The sequence below is a fragment of the Malania oleifera genome, chromosome 8 (assembly GCF_029873635.1).
Source record: "Malania oleifera isolate guangnan ecotype guangnan chromosome 8, ASM2987363v1, whole genome shotgun sequence".
NCBI classification, from domain to species: Eukaryota; Viridiplantae; Streptophyta; class Magnoliopsida; order Santalales; family Ximeniaceae; genus Malania; species Malania oleifera.
Genome location: NC_080424.1, coordinates 35,911,021 through 35,926,902, shown reverse-complemented (window position 1 = coordinate 35,926,902; position 15,882 = coordinate 35,911,021). Strand labels below are relative to the sequence as shown.

The following is a 15,882-nucleotide window of genomic DNA, read 5'->3' as shown; positions in this document are numbered from 1 at the left end:
TATATTTACACACACACAAGATACCCTAAATAAAATACAAAAAATACAAAATAAGCCTAAATTCAGAATTTATAAAATAACCCCCAAGTTATTACATATCAAAATAAAATCCTAAATTAACTAAAATTTGCAAACAAGCTAATTTTCCCAACTAATGCCAAATCTCTAATTTATTAAAACTATGCCTCTTAGAAAAATATTTGGAGGGTGGGATCAGTGGTCCTCCAGCATTGATATTTGCAATGCACATGAGTCTTAGAAAATACGAGCATCAGAGCCAACATCAGCACACGTAAAAAAATATATGGAATCTAGGATGTCAACAAGGCAGCTGGGTGTTTGAGAGATGTGATGAACTTGTAGAGCAGATGGATCCCTCTTTCTTCTTCTCTTACAATAAAAACAAAAACTCTTTCTTCTTCTTTTACACTGATATACTGAATTGCCATGATATAAAATAGGTGTAAGCTCTTACCATGCTAGAGCTTTCATTCTGTTGTAAGCCTGACAATAATACCACAAGCCGATGCAAAATTCTCAGGTTGAAGATATCTTCATCAGTCATTGAGGTGAATGAAAGAGAAGCTGCAAATGGTAAACTTGCAGAAGCCGCAGAAGTTAGAGAATTCAGGGTTGCTAGGCCCAATGCATCTAGACCCTGTATTCATTTACACACAAAATAATAAAAGATTCAAAACAACTACAAAAAAAAAAGATATATCATAAAAGAAATTTTGAGGTTTAAGTATATTAGGAAGTGCAGAGGGTCAGCTTGATCAAATATCTACATTGAAAACAGGATGAGCTATTATTAAGTTCCACATGGAAAAAGTTTCATGCCAAAGAGTGATCTACCCAAAATGGAAAGTTGCACGCAATTATTTGTAGGAAAGCTGGCATGAACAAGAAAACATCTTTCTAAAATTGACGAGGTGTTTACAAAAGTGCAATTCAAGTATTCTACTGTCTCAAAATTTTTTATCCAATTTCTTCCAGTATTAACAAAATAAGAATTGCTAGACAAAAATAGTTATTGCAACCTACAAGCAGTCGTACCTATAATCAATAATCAATCATGAGTGTTACATTCCAACATGGGCAAGAAGTGCCAAAGTGGCATCAAACTTGGCAATTCTCAAAAAGTATACGTATGGAAAAGAGGAGATCTTAATATTAGCACATACATTATCTTAGGAATCAAAATATTTCACTATATTATAAAAATAATATTTAGCAAGATAAAAAGATGATTCAAGTTTGTTTGCTTTGGTGGTTGAGCTTATAGTAAGTCATCTAGGCATTTAGTTCAATTGAACCTGCGGTTGCCCAGCCAAAGAATGTTTTTCCTAAGATTATTTTACCCAATTGAAGTTATTTTGCCCAACAAATGGAAGCACTTAGATCATGCACAATGCAGGCAAATGATTCTCTCATCAACTACGAGAGGATTACATTCAATATCTATATTGCAGTTTGCTGGCCTCAAAACACCTTGCAATTTGAAACCACATAATAGAACAAACCTGCTTTCCAGGTCAAGTGTTCTTCATTTCTTGGGGGAGGTTGCTCACATTGTTTTATTGATTCATTATAGTTAAAGAGAATCTTATGTCTTCCCTATTCCCTACAATGGTCAATCACAAGAGACAGCAAAGACAAAATGGTCCCCAAATATGTACCTTAGCAAATTCTTGAAGAAGTATTTCCCTCACGAAGGCACCCTGCTTAAATTTCAATATAAAACAAAATGATCAATCAAATTTTAAGCTGATATTTCACGACCGGGGCCCAAATTAAAAAGTTATTTTTTTACATATTTAAGGAAAAACACATGAAAATTAATAATAGTACCTTATCAGTCAATGTGAAAGAAAGGATTTCCTTAATAACCATCCTGGAATCAGTATCTTCTTTCTTTGTTGTGGCACGAAGAGACTGCCAAGATTTTTTGAGGCTCTGAATAAATTAGCTAGCAGGAGAGGGATAGGGGGAATAGAATGCTGAAAATGAAATGCATTTTGGAAAGAAAAACAGAATTTTTAACCATTTTGTGTTCCTAGCAAGTTAAAATACATTTCTTGGAAGAAAATATATCCCTCAGAGGGTTGCATAAGACTCATCACCAACTTGAGCTAAGATCTGCCTGGCCTGTGTGACCCAGACAATGTGAGGTAGGTGAAGCACATTGAACCATTACTGTTATTATTATTTGGATAAGATTAAATATATTAACAAACAAACAACAGGCAATGTGAGGGAAAAAAGATGTCCTGAAAATAAAAAAGAAAAGTAACATTCAATTACAATAGAGCTGCCCACAATCCCTTTGCAGGTTGGGCAGAGACAATCCCCCAAAAAACCCAAACAAATTGGCCCAAAGAGGCCATAAATAAAACTCTATCCCGTAACAAGGGAGGAGAGATGGTGTGATCCTGGAACTTTCTCAAATTCTTCTTGATCTGTAGGGTCTGCAGGATACAAAACCCACACAGCTCCATAAAGCTCTTCACTTTCTGGTTTTGCAAAAACCCAATGTCTCACTTGCCAGACATCACCCACGACCCAAGGAGTCACCTAAGCTTCACCAAAACAAGAGAAAACAGCTCTAGAAAGATGGTTTGCCACCCGACAATGAAGAAAAAGGCGTGCGTCCCTTTCATTGGATTCACACATTGAGCACATAGCAGGACATCTGCCTTATAGGATTTTTTTATACTATAACACAACATGCGCATTACCCTTATTAAGACTCAAGGCAAAAGTTCTTCTACGATTCAACGTTGAATCATTAATAATCTCTACTGATTCTCATTTCTAATATTAATTCCATCGAACATGACTAAGCTAGCCTAGCCTTTGGGCTAATCACAGCCTAAATTCAAAAGACATCAAGGGTAATCGACTACCTTAATCCTTTTTTCTTTTTTTTTTCTTGGTTCATCTTCTCTGCAAGAAAAAATAGGGGCAGCATAGTCTTCACTTAGTACCGCCATAATTTTTATTATTTTATTTTAGGGCTAAAAAAAGTTCATTTAAATAGAAGAATGAACAGAGAGAATGTAGATCCCCAAAAGCAAATAAACAAATAAAATCAAATGAAAAAAAAAAAACTAATACAAAAAGAAAACCAAAATTAAACCAATAAAGCTAAACAATCTCGTTGGATATTAGGAAAAAGTCGTATTACCAAAACAAGCTGTAGGGAATGCCCATATGGAAGCGAAAAAACCATTCAGCTCCAAATCAAATTGCAGATAAACAAAGATTTCAAAAAAAAAAAAAAAAAAAGGAACACCCACATGGAAGCAAAAAAACCATCCTGCCCCAAATCAAATTGCAGATAAACCATGATTTCGAAAAAAAAATAAAGCATCCCACTCCAGTCAAAGAATCTAAAGAATTGAAAACACTGTACACCCCAATTTCCTTACCTTCTTATGCCTTCCAAATGTTCTAAAATCAATCAATCAAAATGCTTCCAGAGAATAAGTGGAAACCCAATAATCCCCCAACAAATCAAACAATGTTTCGATAAGCACCAAGCCACAGGCCAATGCAGAAATAAATGAGTGATCCTCAATACTAGAATAGCACGCACATTAGGGGAGAGAACCATATATGGTCTCCAAATCATCATCAAATTGTTGTGGTTAACTCTATCAAGAACGTCAGGTCCACAAAAGCATTGCCTTCGAAGGAATTTTAGCTTTCCACACTTGTTTAGCAAGAGGAGATAAATGGAAAGATTTGTTTAGATGAGAATAAAATGATTTACATGCAAACACCTGAATTATCAAAACATCAAATCCTTACATCCGCACAGTAAGTTTATCAAAAAGAATCTAACCAATTCAAGAGTGAACAAAATTCCTCCAGCTCTTGTCATTAAGATTCTGAAAAAATTAAAAATCCTAATTGTTGATGCAAAATTGGCATATGCACCAACAGTCTCTAGTAAGCTTGCTCTCTTGAATAGTTGTGATCTTTCTCCCAGCTGGTGATTTCCTGCACAGAGAAGCACACAAAGTCACCCGAGCGGGGCTCTAGAAAAACCTTGAGATGCTAAAGTCAGTTGGGTAATTGATGGAATGACAAGGGAGCAATAACGTCAGGGTTATGAAAGTGCACATATGCATCCTCCCTTACCTCAATCTAACACCGGATACTCATTAACCATCCAGGTAGAGTTCTCAGGATCTAGAATGCAATATAGCAGCTGTTAGTGCGGGATTCATGAGTGTGCATAATGTTTGGAAAATCAAAAATATTTTTTTTGGAAAATCAAAATATTTGGAAAATCAAAAATATTTTTTTTAAACATATATACTCTAAAAAAGTATTTTTTTTAATAAATAAAAAGGGCTTAAGAAGAGAAGATTTTTTAAACCATGTTTTTAAACATATTTATTTCAAAATATTTGGAAATGAAGTTTAGGAATCTTTGGGAGTAATGGATGGCTTCTAAAAACATCTATAAATAGTCAAAAGCTTCAAAGATTTAAAATAATGATCATAGAGGCAATATTGAAAGGTTTTTGAAATTAAGCAATTCTCAAAAGTTTCAGATCCAGAAATCTTCAAAAGTTTCAGATCCATAAATCTTCAAAGTTTCAGATCCAGCAATCTTCAGAGTTTAAGATCGAGCAACCTTCAAGGTTTTTAGATCAAGCTATTTTTCAAAGGTTTTTAGATCAAGTGATTTTCAAATATTCAAATTTCTCAAAGGATCTAAAATTTTCTTGTGCTTAAACTTTCTGATCTGATATTGATTTATATTTTTTGAAGCAAAGCTTTAAAAAATCAGAATCTTTCATTTTCTTTGAAAAATCATTTGGTAATTCATACAAAGCGTTGAGCTTCAAATTTCTTATATTTGAATTACTTTGGAGTATAAGTGAGCTGATCATTGTACTAATCTACTCTATTGTGAGAGATCTCTTTTGTACACAAATTTCTTTATCATCATTCTTAAACGATTCATAATTGTTGAATCGTTGGACCAAACAAGGCGTTATTGTTTAGAGAGGGACTCTAGCCTGACAGAAGGAGTGGTTGTAAATTGGTATTGTTCCACCAGGTAACGGAACTGATATAGTGGAATCCTTTGGTGTTTTGCCAAAGGCGAGGGCGTAGGCTGTGTTGAAGCCGAACCTCGTAAAAATCTTGTGTCTTTCTCTCTGCTTTACTTATATTATTTACTTGCTATTGTGGTATGATTTAAATGTGCAGGTTGCAGATTCTTAAGTGAGAAAGAAACAAAGGTACTTTATATTTAGAAAGTACGCTTTGATTAATCATTTGTGGAAACCCAAAAAGGGAGTACGTTGGTTAATCTGTGGAAATCTTGATCAAGTAAAGTGCATACTAAGAGTTTACAGAAAAATCAACTAAAGCTTTAATATTTTTGGTTGAGTGATTGGATTACGTTGATTTCATTAATTGACTTGTGAATTTAAATTTCAGTATTTTTAAGTGTAGTTATCGTTTATATATCTTGTTTTCTAGGTAATTAAAATCAATAGCTTAAAAATCATTAAAATTTAAAAAGAATCCAATTCACCCCCCCCCCCCCCCCCTCTCTTGGGAAGCTATTACTCATTTCACAAGATTTTAAGCCTTGTAAGGCCAACACAATTCACTAACAAAACGCTTTCATTATCTCTCAAGCAAACATAAGCGGCAATAATAAGCAACTTATGAAAGCAATGGCACTTAAGCAGTAAACATTGAAGTAACGTAATTAATTATCAACACCTCCATTAAAAATGTGTGTCTAGCGAGGGAGGAGAGTAGGCTAAACACATTGACAATAGCTAGTGAGTTTTACAAATTGATGAACACTGACCCTACATTAAACAGATTTCAGTGCTATTCTTACTCTGACACTAGGAAACATCAATATGACCGAGGAGTCATACTCCCCTTTTTAGCCTAGGGAAAAACTATCTTTGAAAAATAACCCTACACTAGTATATACATGATGGAAACCCATCCCAAATGCACGAGACAAGCGGTCACAGGCAAGCATAATGCCCTAAACAAGCTCAGCTCGTGATGCTCCCACACTTATGTGGTCGACCTCCTCATAAACTTTGACGCTAGGTACACTTCAACTTTGTCCACAAGCGATTGCATATCTTCTGCAGAAACCCAGCTGATTTCTTCATTGCCAAGGTCTCTCCACTTCACTAAGAACTCTTGCCGCTTCTTTCATGAGGATGTGAACTCTCTATCTACAAGGATGTCTTCAACTTCTCGTCTTTAGGGTTGCAATGTCTTCAATTCTGCTCTGATTGGCTGACTTCTGCTTGGATCTTCAGTGTCAACATTGAACGGCTTGAGGCAGTTGACGTGAAACACAGGATGCACTTTCATCCAAGCCAGAGGGTCAATTCTGTAAGAGGCCTTCCCGATTTTAGCAAATATGGGGACTAGTCCTTCATATTTACAAAGTAATCTCTTATTTCGTCCCCGTAGTGACCTGATCTGTTCAGGATTGAGCTTAACAAGCACCAAGTCACCTACATTGAAGTGTTGCGGTCTTCTCCCCTTATTTTCCCACTTCTTCATCTGCTTAGAAGCTTTCTTCAAGTAGGATCAGGCAATCTTTGCATTTTGTCTCCATTATTTAGTGAAGATGTATGCTCTGGGACTCTTTCTTCCATATGGCTTGTCCACTGTGTGAGGTAACATCGACTGCTGACCTATAACAAGCTTAAAAGGGGACTCTTGATAGTTGTTGAGCTTTTTTGGTCATTTAAACAGAACTGAGCCACATCAAGTAGTTGCACCCAATTCTTCCGGTTGGCATTAACGAAATGGCGCAAGTACTTTTCTAGTAGCCCATTGAATCTCTCCATCTGTCCATTTGTCTATGGAGTGTAGCTCGAAGAGATGTCAAGTTGTGAATCGAGGATTCTAAAAAATTATGTCCAAAAGTTGCGAGTGAATCTTGAGTTTCGGTCACTGACAATATCTTGGGGAACACCCCAACACTTCACAATATTCTTGAAGAATAGTTGTGCCATCTCCTCTACGGAACAATACTTTGGTGTGGGTATAAACATGTCATACTTCGAAAACCTATTGATAACCACAAGTATAGGCCCTGCATCTCCCACTCTGGGTAGGTTGATGATGAAGTCTAGTGAGACACTTTCCCACAGTTTGGATGGTACTAGTAGGGGCTCCAGCAACCCTGCAATCTTCTTCCGCTCCACCTTGCCTTGTTGGCAGGTAAGACAAGTCCGGGTATAATCAACCACATCATCACGCATGTGTAGCCAATAATACCTCCACTTCAGTAATGCCAAAGTGCGCTGCCATCCTAGATGTCCAACCCACATGGCATCATGACACTCTCTCAACAGTGTCTTCCTTAGATCTCCAGATCGTGGCACAAAGAGTCGGCTACCATGGGTCATCAGCAATCCGTTTTCCATGCAGAACTGACGTGTTGTCCCCTCTTCAGTCAACTTCATGAGGTTTTGCGCAATTGGATCTTTGGCTAAATTTTCTTTGATGCACTCCAACATCGTCTTGGTAATGGTGCTCACTATCAAGTGTGTTACCATCTGCAAGACCGCTAGCTCGGCCTTCCTACTCAATGCATCAGCAATTTGGTTTAGGCGGCCTTGTGCTCAAAAGAGAAATCAAATTCTGCTAAGAATCCTTGCCACCGGCCCTGCTTGGGTATCAACTTTGGCTATGTGAAGAAGTGGCTAACACCCAAGTTATCCGTTTTCACCACAAACCTTGACCTAAGTAATGTAATCACACGCGAAGTGGAAGAAGAATAGCCCTGCTCTCTAGCTGACTGATCCCGTTAAGCATATAACTGGGAGGGAACATGTCACTAAGCTTACAACTCTCGTGCGCAACAGGATGTCCCTCCTATAACAAAACTCCTTCAAGGGCATAGTTTGATACATCTGTTTGCACCTCGTGAAAGCATTCAGGAGAAATCTTTATTTCTCAGCAACGATATGCTCACGAGTTATTGAAGGCATTTGGGATGGCAGAATGCACTCCAGTGGTTACTCCAATGGAAGTAAACATTAAGCTCTCCATTGAAGATCCCTCTCCACTTGTTAATACAAAGAGGTACAGAAGCTTAATTGGGAGTTTAGTGTACCTGTGCAACACAAGGCCCAATATCAGTTTTGCAGTTGGTATTCTAAGTAGATTTGCAAATAAGCTACGAGAAATTCACTAGAAGGCTGGAAAGAGGGTCCTCAAGTATATAAAAAGGACTCCTCATTTTGGCATCTCTTATACATCAGGGAACTCCCTAATTGGATATTGCGACTCCGGTTGGGCAGGAGATATTGATTCCAGAAATTCAATTTCTGGATATTGGTTTCTCTTTGGGAATGGAATTATCTCGTGGACAAGCAAGAAGTAGCCAACAGTGTCACTATCATCCATAGAAGTCGAGTACAAGTCAGCTTGTCTCACCTCATGTGAAGTTGTCTGGATAAGAAGACTTCTTACTGATATTGGGATAACGATAAATGTTGCAACTCTAATGCACTGTGACAATCAAAGTTGTATAGCTATCAGTAAGAACCCGATGTTCCACGCAAGAACTAAACACATTGAGATTCAGTATCACTACATACGAGAACTTATTGAGGATGAGGTTGTTGAGATGGAGTATTGCCCAACAAAAGATAATTATGCAGATATCTTCACCAAAGCATTGGATAGTTCCAACTTCCAGAAGCATCGAGATGCTCTTGGTATTGGTCCAAGAGTGTAGGTGGACATTAAGGGGGGGTGTTGGTGTATATGTGTACAATACCCACCTCCCACGAGTTAATTGGCACACTTACCAAACGTATGGTTCAAATGAAGTCAAAGCGGTAGACCGCAATGGTACTACAAAGACAAGAGACATTCCCCTCCGAGACACGGGGGTTCAGGGGCAACGCCCCCCGAGACAGTATGACCTATTCAGTGTGAACGGTGGGCACAGTATGTCAAAGATGCCTACTAATGTCAAAATGGCCACTAATGTCAAAGTTGGCCACTAATGTCAAAGACGGCCACTAATGTCAAAGTCGGTCCTAATGTCAAAGTCGGCCATGGTAGGTGAGCTACCACAACCTACCATGGTAGGTGAGCCACCCATGTGCTTCTTCCACGGACCAGAGGCTATAAATAAGACCCCCCCCCCCCCACCAAAGCACCACACACATCTCGACTACAAGATTGTGTCCTCTTTTGTTTTTTCTACTTGTTGTCCTTTCGCCATTGAAGCTCATTTAGTGAGTGCATGGTTGGACAGATTGTTGTAATCCGATTGTTGTAATAAAATGTTGTGTTATCTCTTCAATCGTTTCTTCAAAACAGATCTTGGTGTTGTTATTCTACACAGACAGCCACAAACTCGGGTCTCAAGCCTGCTAGAACACGAAGGACTGTCATTTGCTCCCTCTGCTTCTGCATCTCACGAATGTCTACAATTATAGGTTGCACGATGTTAGGCTTCTCATGAATACGCTTCATCTCTCCAAAATAATCTGCAATACTCCTATATCCTTGTTTTAACTGAAAGTACTCCTGGGATAAATCATACATACATGCAATGTTACTAGAGTATAGAAGCTTGACATAATCCCAAATCTCCTTGCACGTATCCAGATGCATACACATCCGTGTAATCTGAGGCTCCATTGAATTTCATAAGAGGGAAACAATCAAGGCATCTTCTTGAACCACACTTCTTTTCTCTTTTCATCAAAAGGATCAAATTGGAGCAAGAGGTCAGAATTTCCTAATCCCGCTAAATAAACCCAAGCAGCTTTAGAACATTGAACATAATTCTTTCCATCCAACTTTTGAGTCGTTATCTGCGGCAGCAATGAAGGAAACAGATTTTTGGGATTCATAGACTCCATCCCAACACTCACAAACTTGCAGCCACACCAATGTCAAACAAAAAGAACAATCAAAACTAATCGGGACAATCACAAACTATGTGAAGCACCAACACAACCATGGATGACGTGAATGACTCACCTACTGATATAGCACTGCCATAGCCTCAAAGCTTGACGTATGAACACTGCCACTACTCCAAGAAACTCAGAAAGAAGCCTTTAAAAACACAAAACAGAAATTCACGGATTACCACAAGTGCATGGTAAAAACCGGTTGGATTTTTAGCAAAAAAAAAAAAAAAAATGCCCAATAACTTGATAACATTGCCTAGAGAAGGACTCAGAACATGGCTGAGGAAAAAATAAAAAGGTGCCCGGAAACTCTCTCATGCGCTGGCACGTGGGGTTGGCACTGCTGGCAGTTGGCCAGAACATGGCGCACGTGAGGCCTTTTCCAGCAATGGGGTTTTGTGGGGTTAGGCTTCGGAGGGTTCTATGTTTGGGTATATGCTTGGTTTTGTGAAATAATGAGGGGTGGAGGTGGATCTGAGAAGGACAGCAATGGGAATGTGTTTTATGGTGACGACTAAATATAATAAGGTTTAGGTTGGATCACGCTCTGATACCATGTTGAGATTTTGATTAAAATGAATGACCTAACTTGACAATAGGTCTCTCCCTCTATTTATAACACATTAAATACATTCTAATGACAATAATACCCTTACTAACTCTCACTAATTAACATACTAACACGCTTAATAATAATAATAATACTAAAAGACATAAATAAACTCTAACAGTTAGTATTAGTGTTATGTTAATAAGTGTGAGTTAGTAAGGGTATTATGGCATTGATATGTACTTGGAATATATTATAAATTGAAGGAGAGACCTATCATTGTGATTATGTCAATTCACCAAATATTTCAACATTCAGCAATAATTAATAGGAACCTAAGTCATGGTTTAGGGATTTAAGATGTGTTAGGCAAGGGATACAACTAACACTTTCTTGTTTGTTATTGTTATAGATTAATCAAAATGAAACATAGGGTTGTAGATAGAGGGCTTGTGAGAGGAATTGGGATGGGAAGTGAGAAGGTAGTAGTGAGAGGAATGAGGATGATACAGTTATTGTTTTAGATGATAATATAGTCTTTCTTGAATGTTCTTATGATCTTGCAAATTTTTAAGTGGTTATCTAGGTTAATAACTAATTCTTGGGGAAAAATGGGATTGCACTTGTTAAATCTTAGTTCTAATAGGTCTTTGGAATTGGCCTCTTTAGTTTGATGTGGTATGTCAGTTGGTCTTCAACTTATTTAAGAGTTCCTTTGGGTGGTAATCCTAGATCATTAGCTTTATGGGATCTTGAGGTGGTGGAAAAGGTGTCGTTTGAAAGGATGGAAGAGCACTTTATTTTCTCTAGGTGGTCGTATCACCCTCATTCAGGCATGTATATCTACTATACCTCAGTATTACTAGTATATATTCAGAATTATTGTTTGGGTAGCAAGTAAAATAGAAAAAGTTTACAAGGGATTTTCTTTGGTCAGGGGTAGCGGGATAGGAGGGATCATTTGGTCAGGTAGGAAATTTTTTGTATGTGGAAGGTGGAGAGGGAGGGGAGTTGGGGTTGGATCTTGGCAACTTTATGTCTAAAAAAACTGTTTTGATGAGGATTATGGAAGTTGCCCTTAAAGGTTTCACTCTTTTGTAGAAATTTATTAAAAGTAAATTGGCCCGCAAAGATGCAAATATGGATTTGAGATGTCCTTTTGAGAACTCTAAATGTCATTTCGCAGCTTTACCTTTTGCTTGTCCCTATTACCAAATATAAGTTGGGTGATGATTCTCAGATTTTCTTTTGGGAGGATATTTAGTTGGGTGACACAGCATTATCTTATTTCATTTCATTGCCTCTTTCATCTTTCTGTGGCTAATAATGATGTCATTTATTCTTCCATGATTTATAATGGAACTTCTATTTCTCCAGGTTTCCATTTTTGTAGGTATTTAAAAGTTAGGAAGATGGAGAGACTCCCTTCTTTGATTTTGTTTTCAGAGGGTTGTTGTCTTCCCAACAAGAGGGATGTTTGGGTGTGGGATTTGAATTCCTCAAGGATTTTTTCTAGTAAATCTTTCTTCCACCATTTGACTGGATCTCTAAGATATAATTTCTTCTACATCATAGTATTTAGAAGCCAAAGTTCCCTCTAATATTAAGGCATTCATTTGGTCAGTTGTTCCTGATAGAGTCAACACCAACAATCTGCTGCAAAATGGGAACCAGACTCTGAATTGCCACAGCATATCGTAGGAGACCTTTAAATACATTATTCCAGGACGTTTGTACTTTATGCTGTGGAAGTTCAAAGTCCGGTTCCCATTTTTTCCTATATTGTTGTTTTACTTGGAGTGTATTGAATAGATTGTTCTGATAAATTGGATAAAATTGGGTTTTCCTAGAGTCGGTAGAAGATTTCTTAGCTATTTCTGTTTAAGCTTGATATACATTGTTGACCCACAACCTAACAGCTTAAGCTTTTAGGTAAAGTGATATTCTAATAACATTGTTGGCCGACAACCTAACAGCTTAAGCTTTTAGGTAAGTTGGTAATCTAAAATGGTATCAAAGCTTGTTACGAGGAGGTCCTAGGTTCTAGTCTTGTCGCCCACATTTATTGTTTGGTGTTTAAAAAATTATTATATTCCCCATAATAGGTGCTATCTACTGTGTCTTTATCTTTCCACGTGCGTGGGAAGCGTTAAAGCTTGATATTGTTGACCCACAACCCAACAGCCTACCCTTTTAGGCAAAGTGGTAATCTAACAATTTCTTTCAGAGGTATTGGTTGGACCTTAGGAGTAAGGATGCAACAAGTTTGTGGAGATCTGTGGTTGTGTGTGTGTGTGTGTGTGTGTGTGTGTGTGTGGGGGGGGGGGGGGCGCAGGTGTTTAGTTGGAACAGGAAGCACATATGTTTATGAGCAAGAGGTTGATGATACCATTGCTCTATGATAGGATACATCAGATGGCTTCTCTTTGGGCTATTGCAGCTAGTTGTTTTAGAAGGCTCTGCTTTTCAGATTTCCACGGAGATTAGCAGGCGATATTGTTTTGATTTGATTTTTTTTTTTCCTAAAGGTTTCTATTTTGTTGTAGGGATATTTATTGTCCTCTTCTGTGTATATTCTTTCTCCTCTAATAAAATCTTTTCTTTTTGAACTGAAAAAAAAAAAAACAACTGAAGTAAGAAAAGAATCAAATTACTATAATAATTAGCCCAACCTCATTTAGTTTCAAAACAAAGAAGCAACAGTAATCACAAACCTCCAAACATGATTTTAAAATGAAAAAAAAATGAGAAGGAAACAACTAGGAAAAGAAAAGTGAGAAAAAGTATTCTCACCTCTGTTAGTAAAGACTCAAGACGATCAATTCTGAAAACACCTTCCTAACAAGAGAAACTATGCAATCAGGATTGTAATATGATAAGTAAAGAAAAAGAATAAGCTAAGGTTAAAATTAACATGGGTAACATTTTTTTTTTTTTGAAGAGTTTACCTTATAGAGAAGAGCCTGCAAAGAAGACCTCAACTGAAGTGAGCTGTCGGTTAATACTTTTCTTGCAATCCATGGATACGTACTACCTAAAACTTTATATTCTGGGTTGAAGCTGATTGCGATGCCCTCCAAAACAGCAAGGCTTGTGCCGGAAAATAAAATAAAAAATTGACCAAAATATATCAGTAACATATGAAGATAAAAAAAGGCACTGGAAGTATTCAGCAGTTTAGCCAACAACAAACGATATAGTACAACGATTAGATATTTCTATTAAAGCCTGGCTACCTTCGAATGACGAGAGAAAAATATGAAGGTATTCGAAATTTGAACTTGTACCTGCAACCATGAAAAAAATAAATCATATGGCGTATGTGAAACAAGCAAATAACCTCAAAAAGCAATAGACTACCAGCATCAAATATAACCACACAGACATTGTAATAAACAATAAATTGTTATTATGCATGTTGGACACGATAATAAAGAGACTGAATTTTGACCCAAGATCTAGAAGAAGAAAAGTAAAATGTCCTCAAACTTTGGAACTAGAAGAATATCACACCAACACATATGGTGGTAGCCTGTAAGTGCATCTAGGTCCATGTATTGTTGAGCTCTAGAGGGTTATGGATATAATTAAGGCATTGAACATAAGTGAAGAGTTAACAAAACTCAGTACTACAGCCATCAATTTTTCAAAAAAAAAAAAAGTACTAGGAATGGGCATAGAACAAATTGTGTCATATGTGAATATGTGATGGTGTTGGATATAGAACAAATTACTTCCATAGGGATGCCATATGGTCTTACAGCTTTTCCATCTATCATCTTTTTTAATGCATACTTAACTTCATATACTCTGATTTTACAGATATATCTAAAATGTATAGCATTTTCCTCATTTGCTCAATCTGTAGGTCTGAATTCATTAAACAATTTATTAAAATAACTTAACCATCTGTTCTATCTTTTTCTTTAACTAACACACTGTCATTCTCACTTGTTACACAATACCAGCAGCATAGAGACTAGACTAGTAATAAAAAACTAGAAAATCGGGGGGAGGGGGGGGGGGGGGGGGGAGGAGAAGTATCTCCAACCGAAAAGTCCTCTCAAAACCAAACCCTCACGCACCATTACCAACTTTTTTTCCTCATTTGAGAGGAAAAGGGTGAGATAATGCATAAAAAATTTTCCTATTGTTCGCAACTAACATTAGCTCCAACTCTAGCATCTCACCCATTTTGCTCAAGCCCACACATGCCACAGACTTCCTTATGTTAAAGGGAATAAAAGCCTAGGAGTACCAAATAAATAAATAAATATAACACCTCCATGCTGGAAGAGGCTGTCTCTTTCAGTCCTTCACATTAGGTGTAAAACCTTTACCATTGCATCAAGGCTCAATCTCAGCATGTTCATACATAAATATTTTTCAATAATATAATGCAACGAGCCCCACGGCAAGATATTGTCTACCCTGGGAAGTGGTTAACCCTTGCGGCCTTAAAACACATCATTAAAGGGGAGGGAATCCACCCTCAACAAAGATCCTAGTATGTTAAACCATGGGCGACCCTCCAGCCAGTTGACCATAGGGACACATAGGGCACCATACTGTCCCATTTGGGCACAACGGAAGACTAACTTGTACAACTTTAAAAGCATCCTAGTAGGGAGGAAGACCCAAACCACATAATAAGCCCTCCCCCTTAGACTTCCCAATCAATGTGAGACAATTCACTCATCCCTCGTTAGAGCATGTTGGGCAAAGCCATGGGCACACTCACCCCTCTCCTCACCAAGGTCGAAAATTTTGATTTCAACTAAAATTCCAAAGCTCCAAAAGTATTGAAATTTCGAAGAAAAATTCAATTTGAATAAAAAGATGGAAGTTAGTAAAGTCTAGAATTCTTTTATGCAACTTTAGAAATGGTTAATGGACATATTAATGTGAGTTTTAGAACTAATATATAATAAATTAAATACATCAATGTTGTGTATGAGATGCAATAGTTCTAATATATATGTGTATTAATGGTCTTAAATTTCCACGAAATTGTAAAAATTTCTATTAAATTTTTTTCCGCTTTTTGTCAACCCACGAAATCGGAATGGCAATCGATTTCCATATGAAAAATTTCTGCCCAAATTTCAATGAATCATCTGAAATTTATTGAAATCTCAAAATTTTAACAAAACTTGTTGAAATTTTAACTATAAAGTGAAATTTCCTTCAAATTCAAATGTAAGATTTAGATGCAAAGTGAAATTTCTCTCTTAATTTCTCTTTTTCCTTTGTTGAAACAAAATATTGCTACAATGGATATTGAACTTATATGAAGAATTAAACTTACAACAACATTTTATTTAACCAATCATGTCTAAATTATCTTTATTTGTATAATAAATAATATTTAATTGA

At 37.0% G+C, this 15,882-nt stretch overlaps 1 protein-coding gene across 2 annotated transcripts in view; it reads right to left on the bottom strand.

Moving 5' to 3' along the window:
- Window positions 1-15,882, bottom strand: part of LOC131161888 (uncharacterized aarF domain-containing protein kinase At1g71810, chloroplastic) — a 137,547-nt gene that overhangs the window by 24,712 nt on the left and 96,953 nt on the right. For both annotated transcript variants that reach the window (XR_009138640.1, XM_058117903.1), the window contains exons 14-19: window positions 13,743-13,793; window positions 13,455-13,596; window positions 13,300-13,344; window positions 1,852-1,935; window positions 1,680-1,721; window positions 476-658 (exon numbers count right to left, since the gene is read on the bottom strand). Coding sequence is in view for 1 of the 2 variants with exons in the window: in XM_058117903.1 (XP_057973886.1) it covers window positions 476-658; window positions 1,680-1,721; window positions 1,852-1,935; window positions 13,300-13,344; window positions 13,455-13,596; window positions 13,743-13,793 (547 nt within the window). In the remaining variant the exon portion in view is untranslated. The remainder of the gene's footprint in view (window positions 1-475; window positions 659-1,679; window positions 1,722-1,851; window positions 1,936-13,299; window positions 13,345-13,454; window positions 13,597-13,742; window positions 13,794-15,882) is intronic.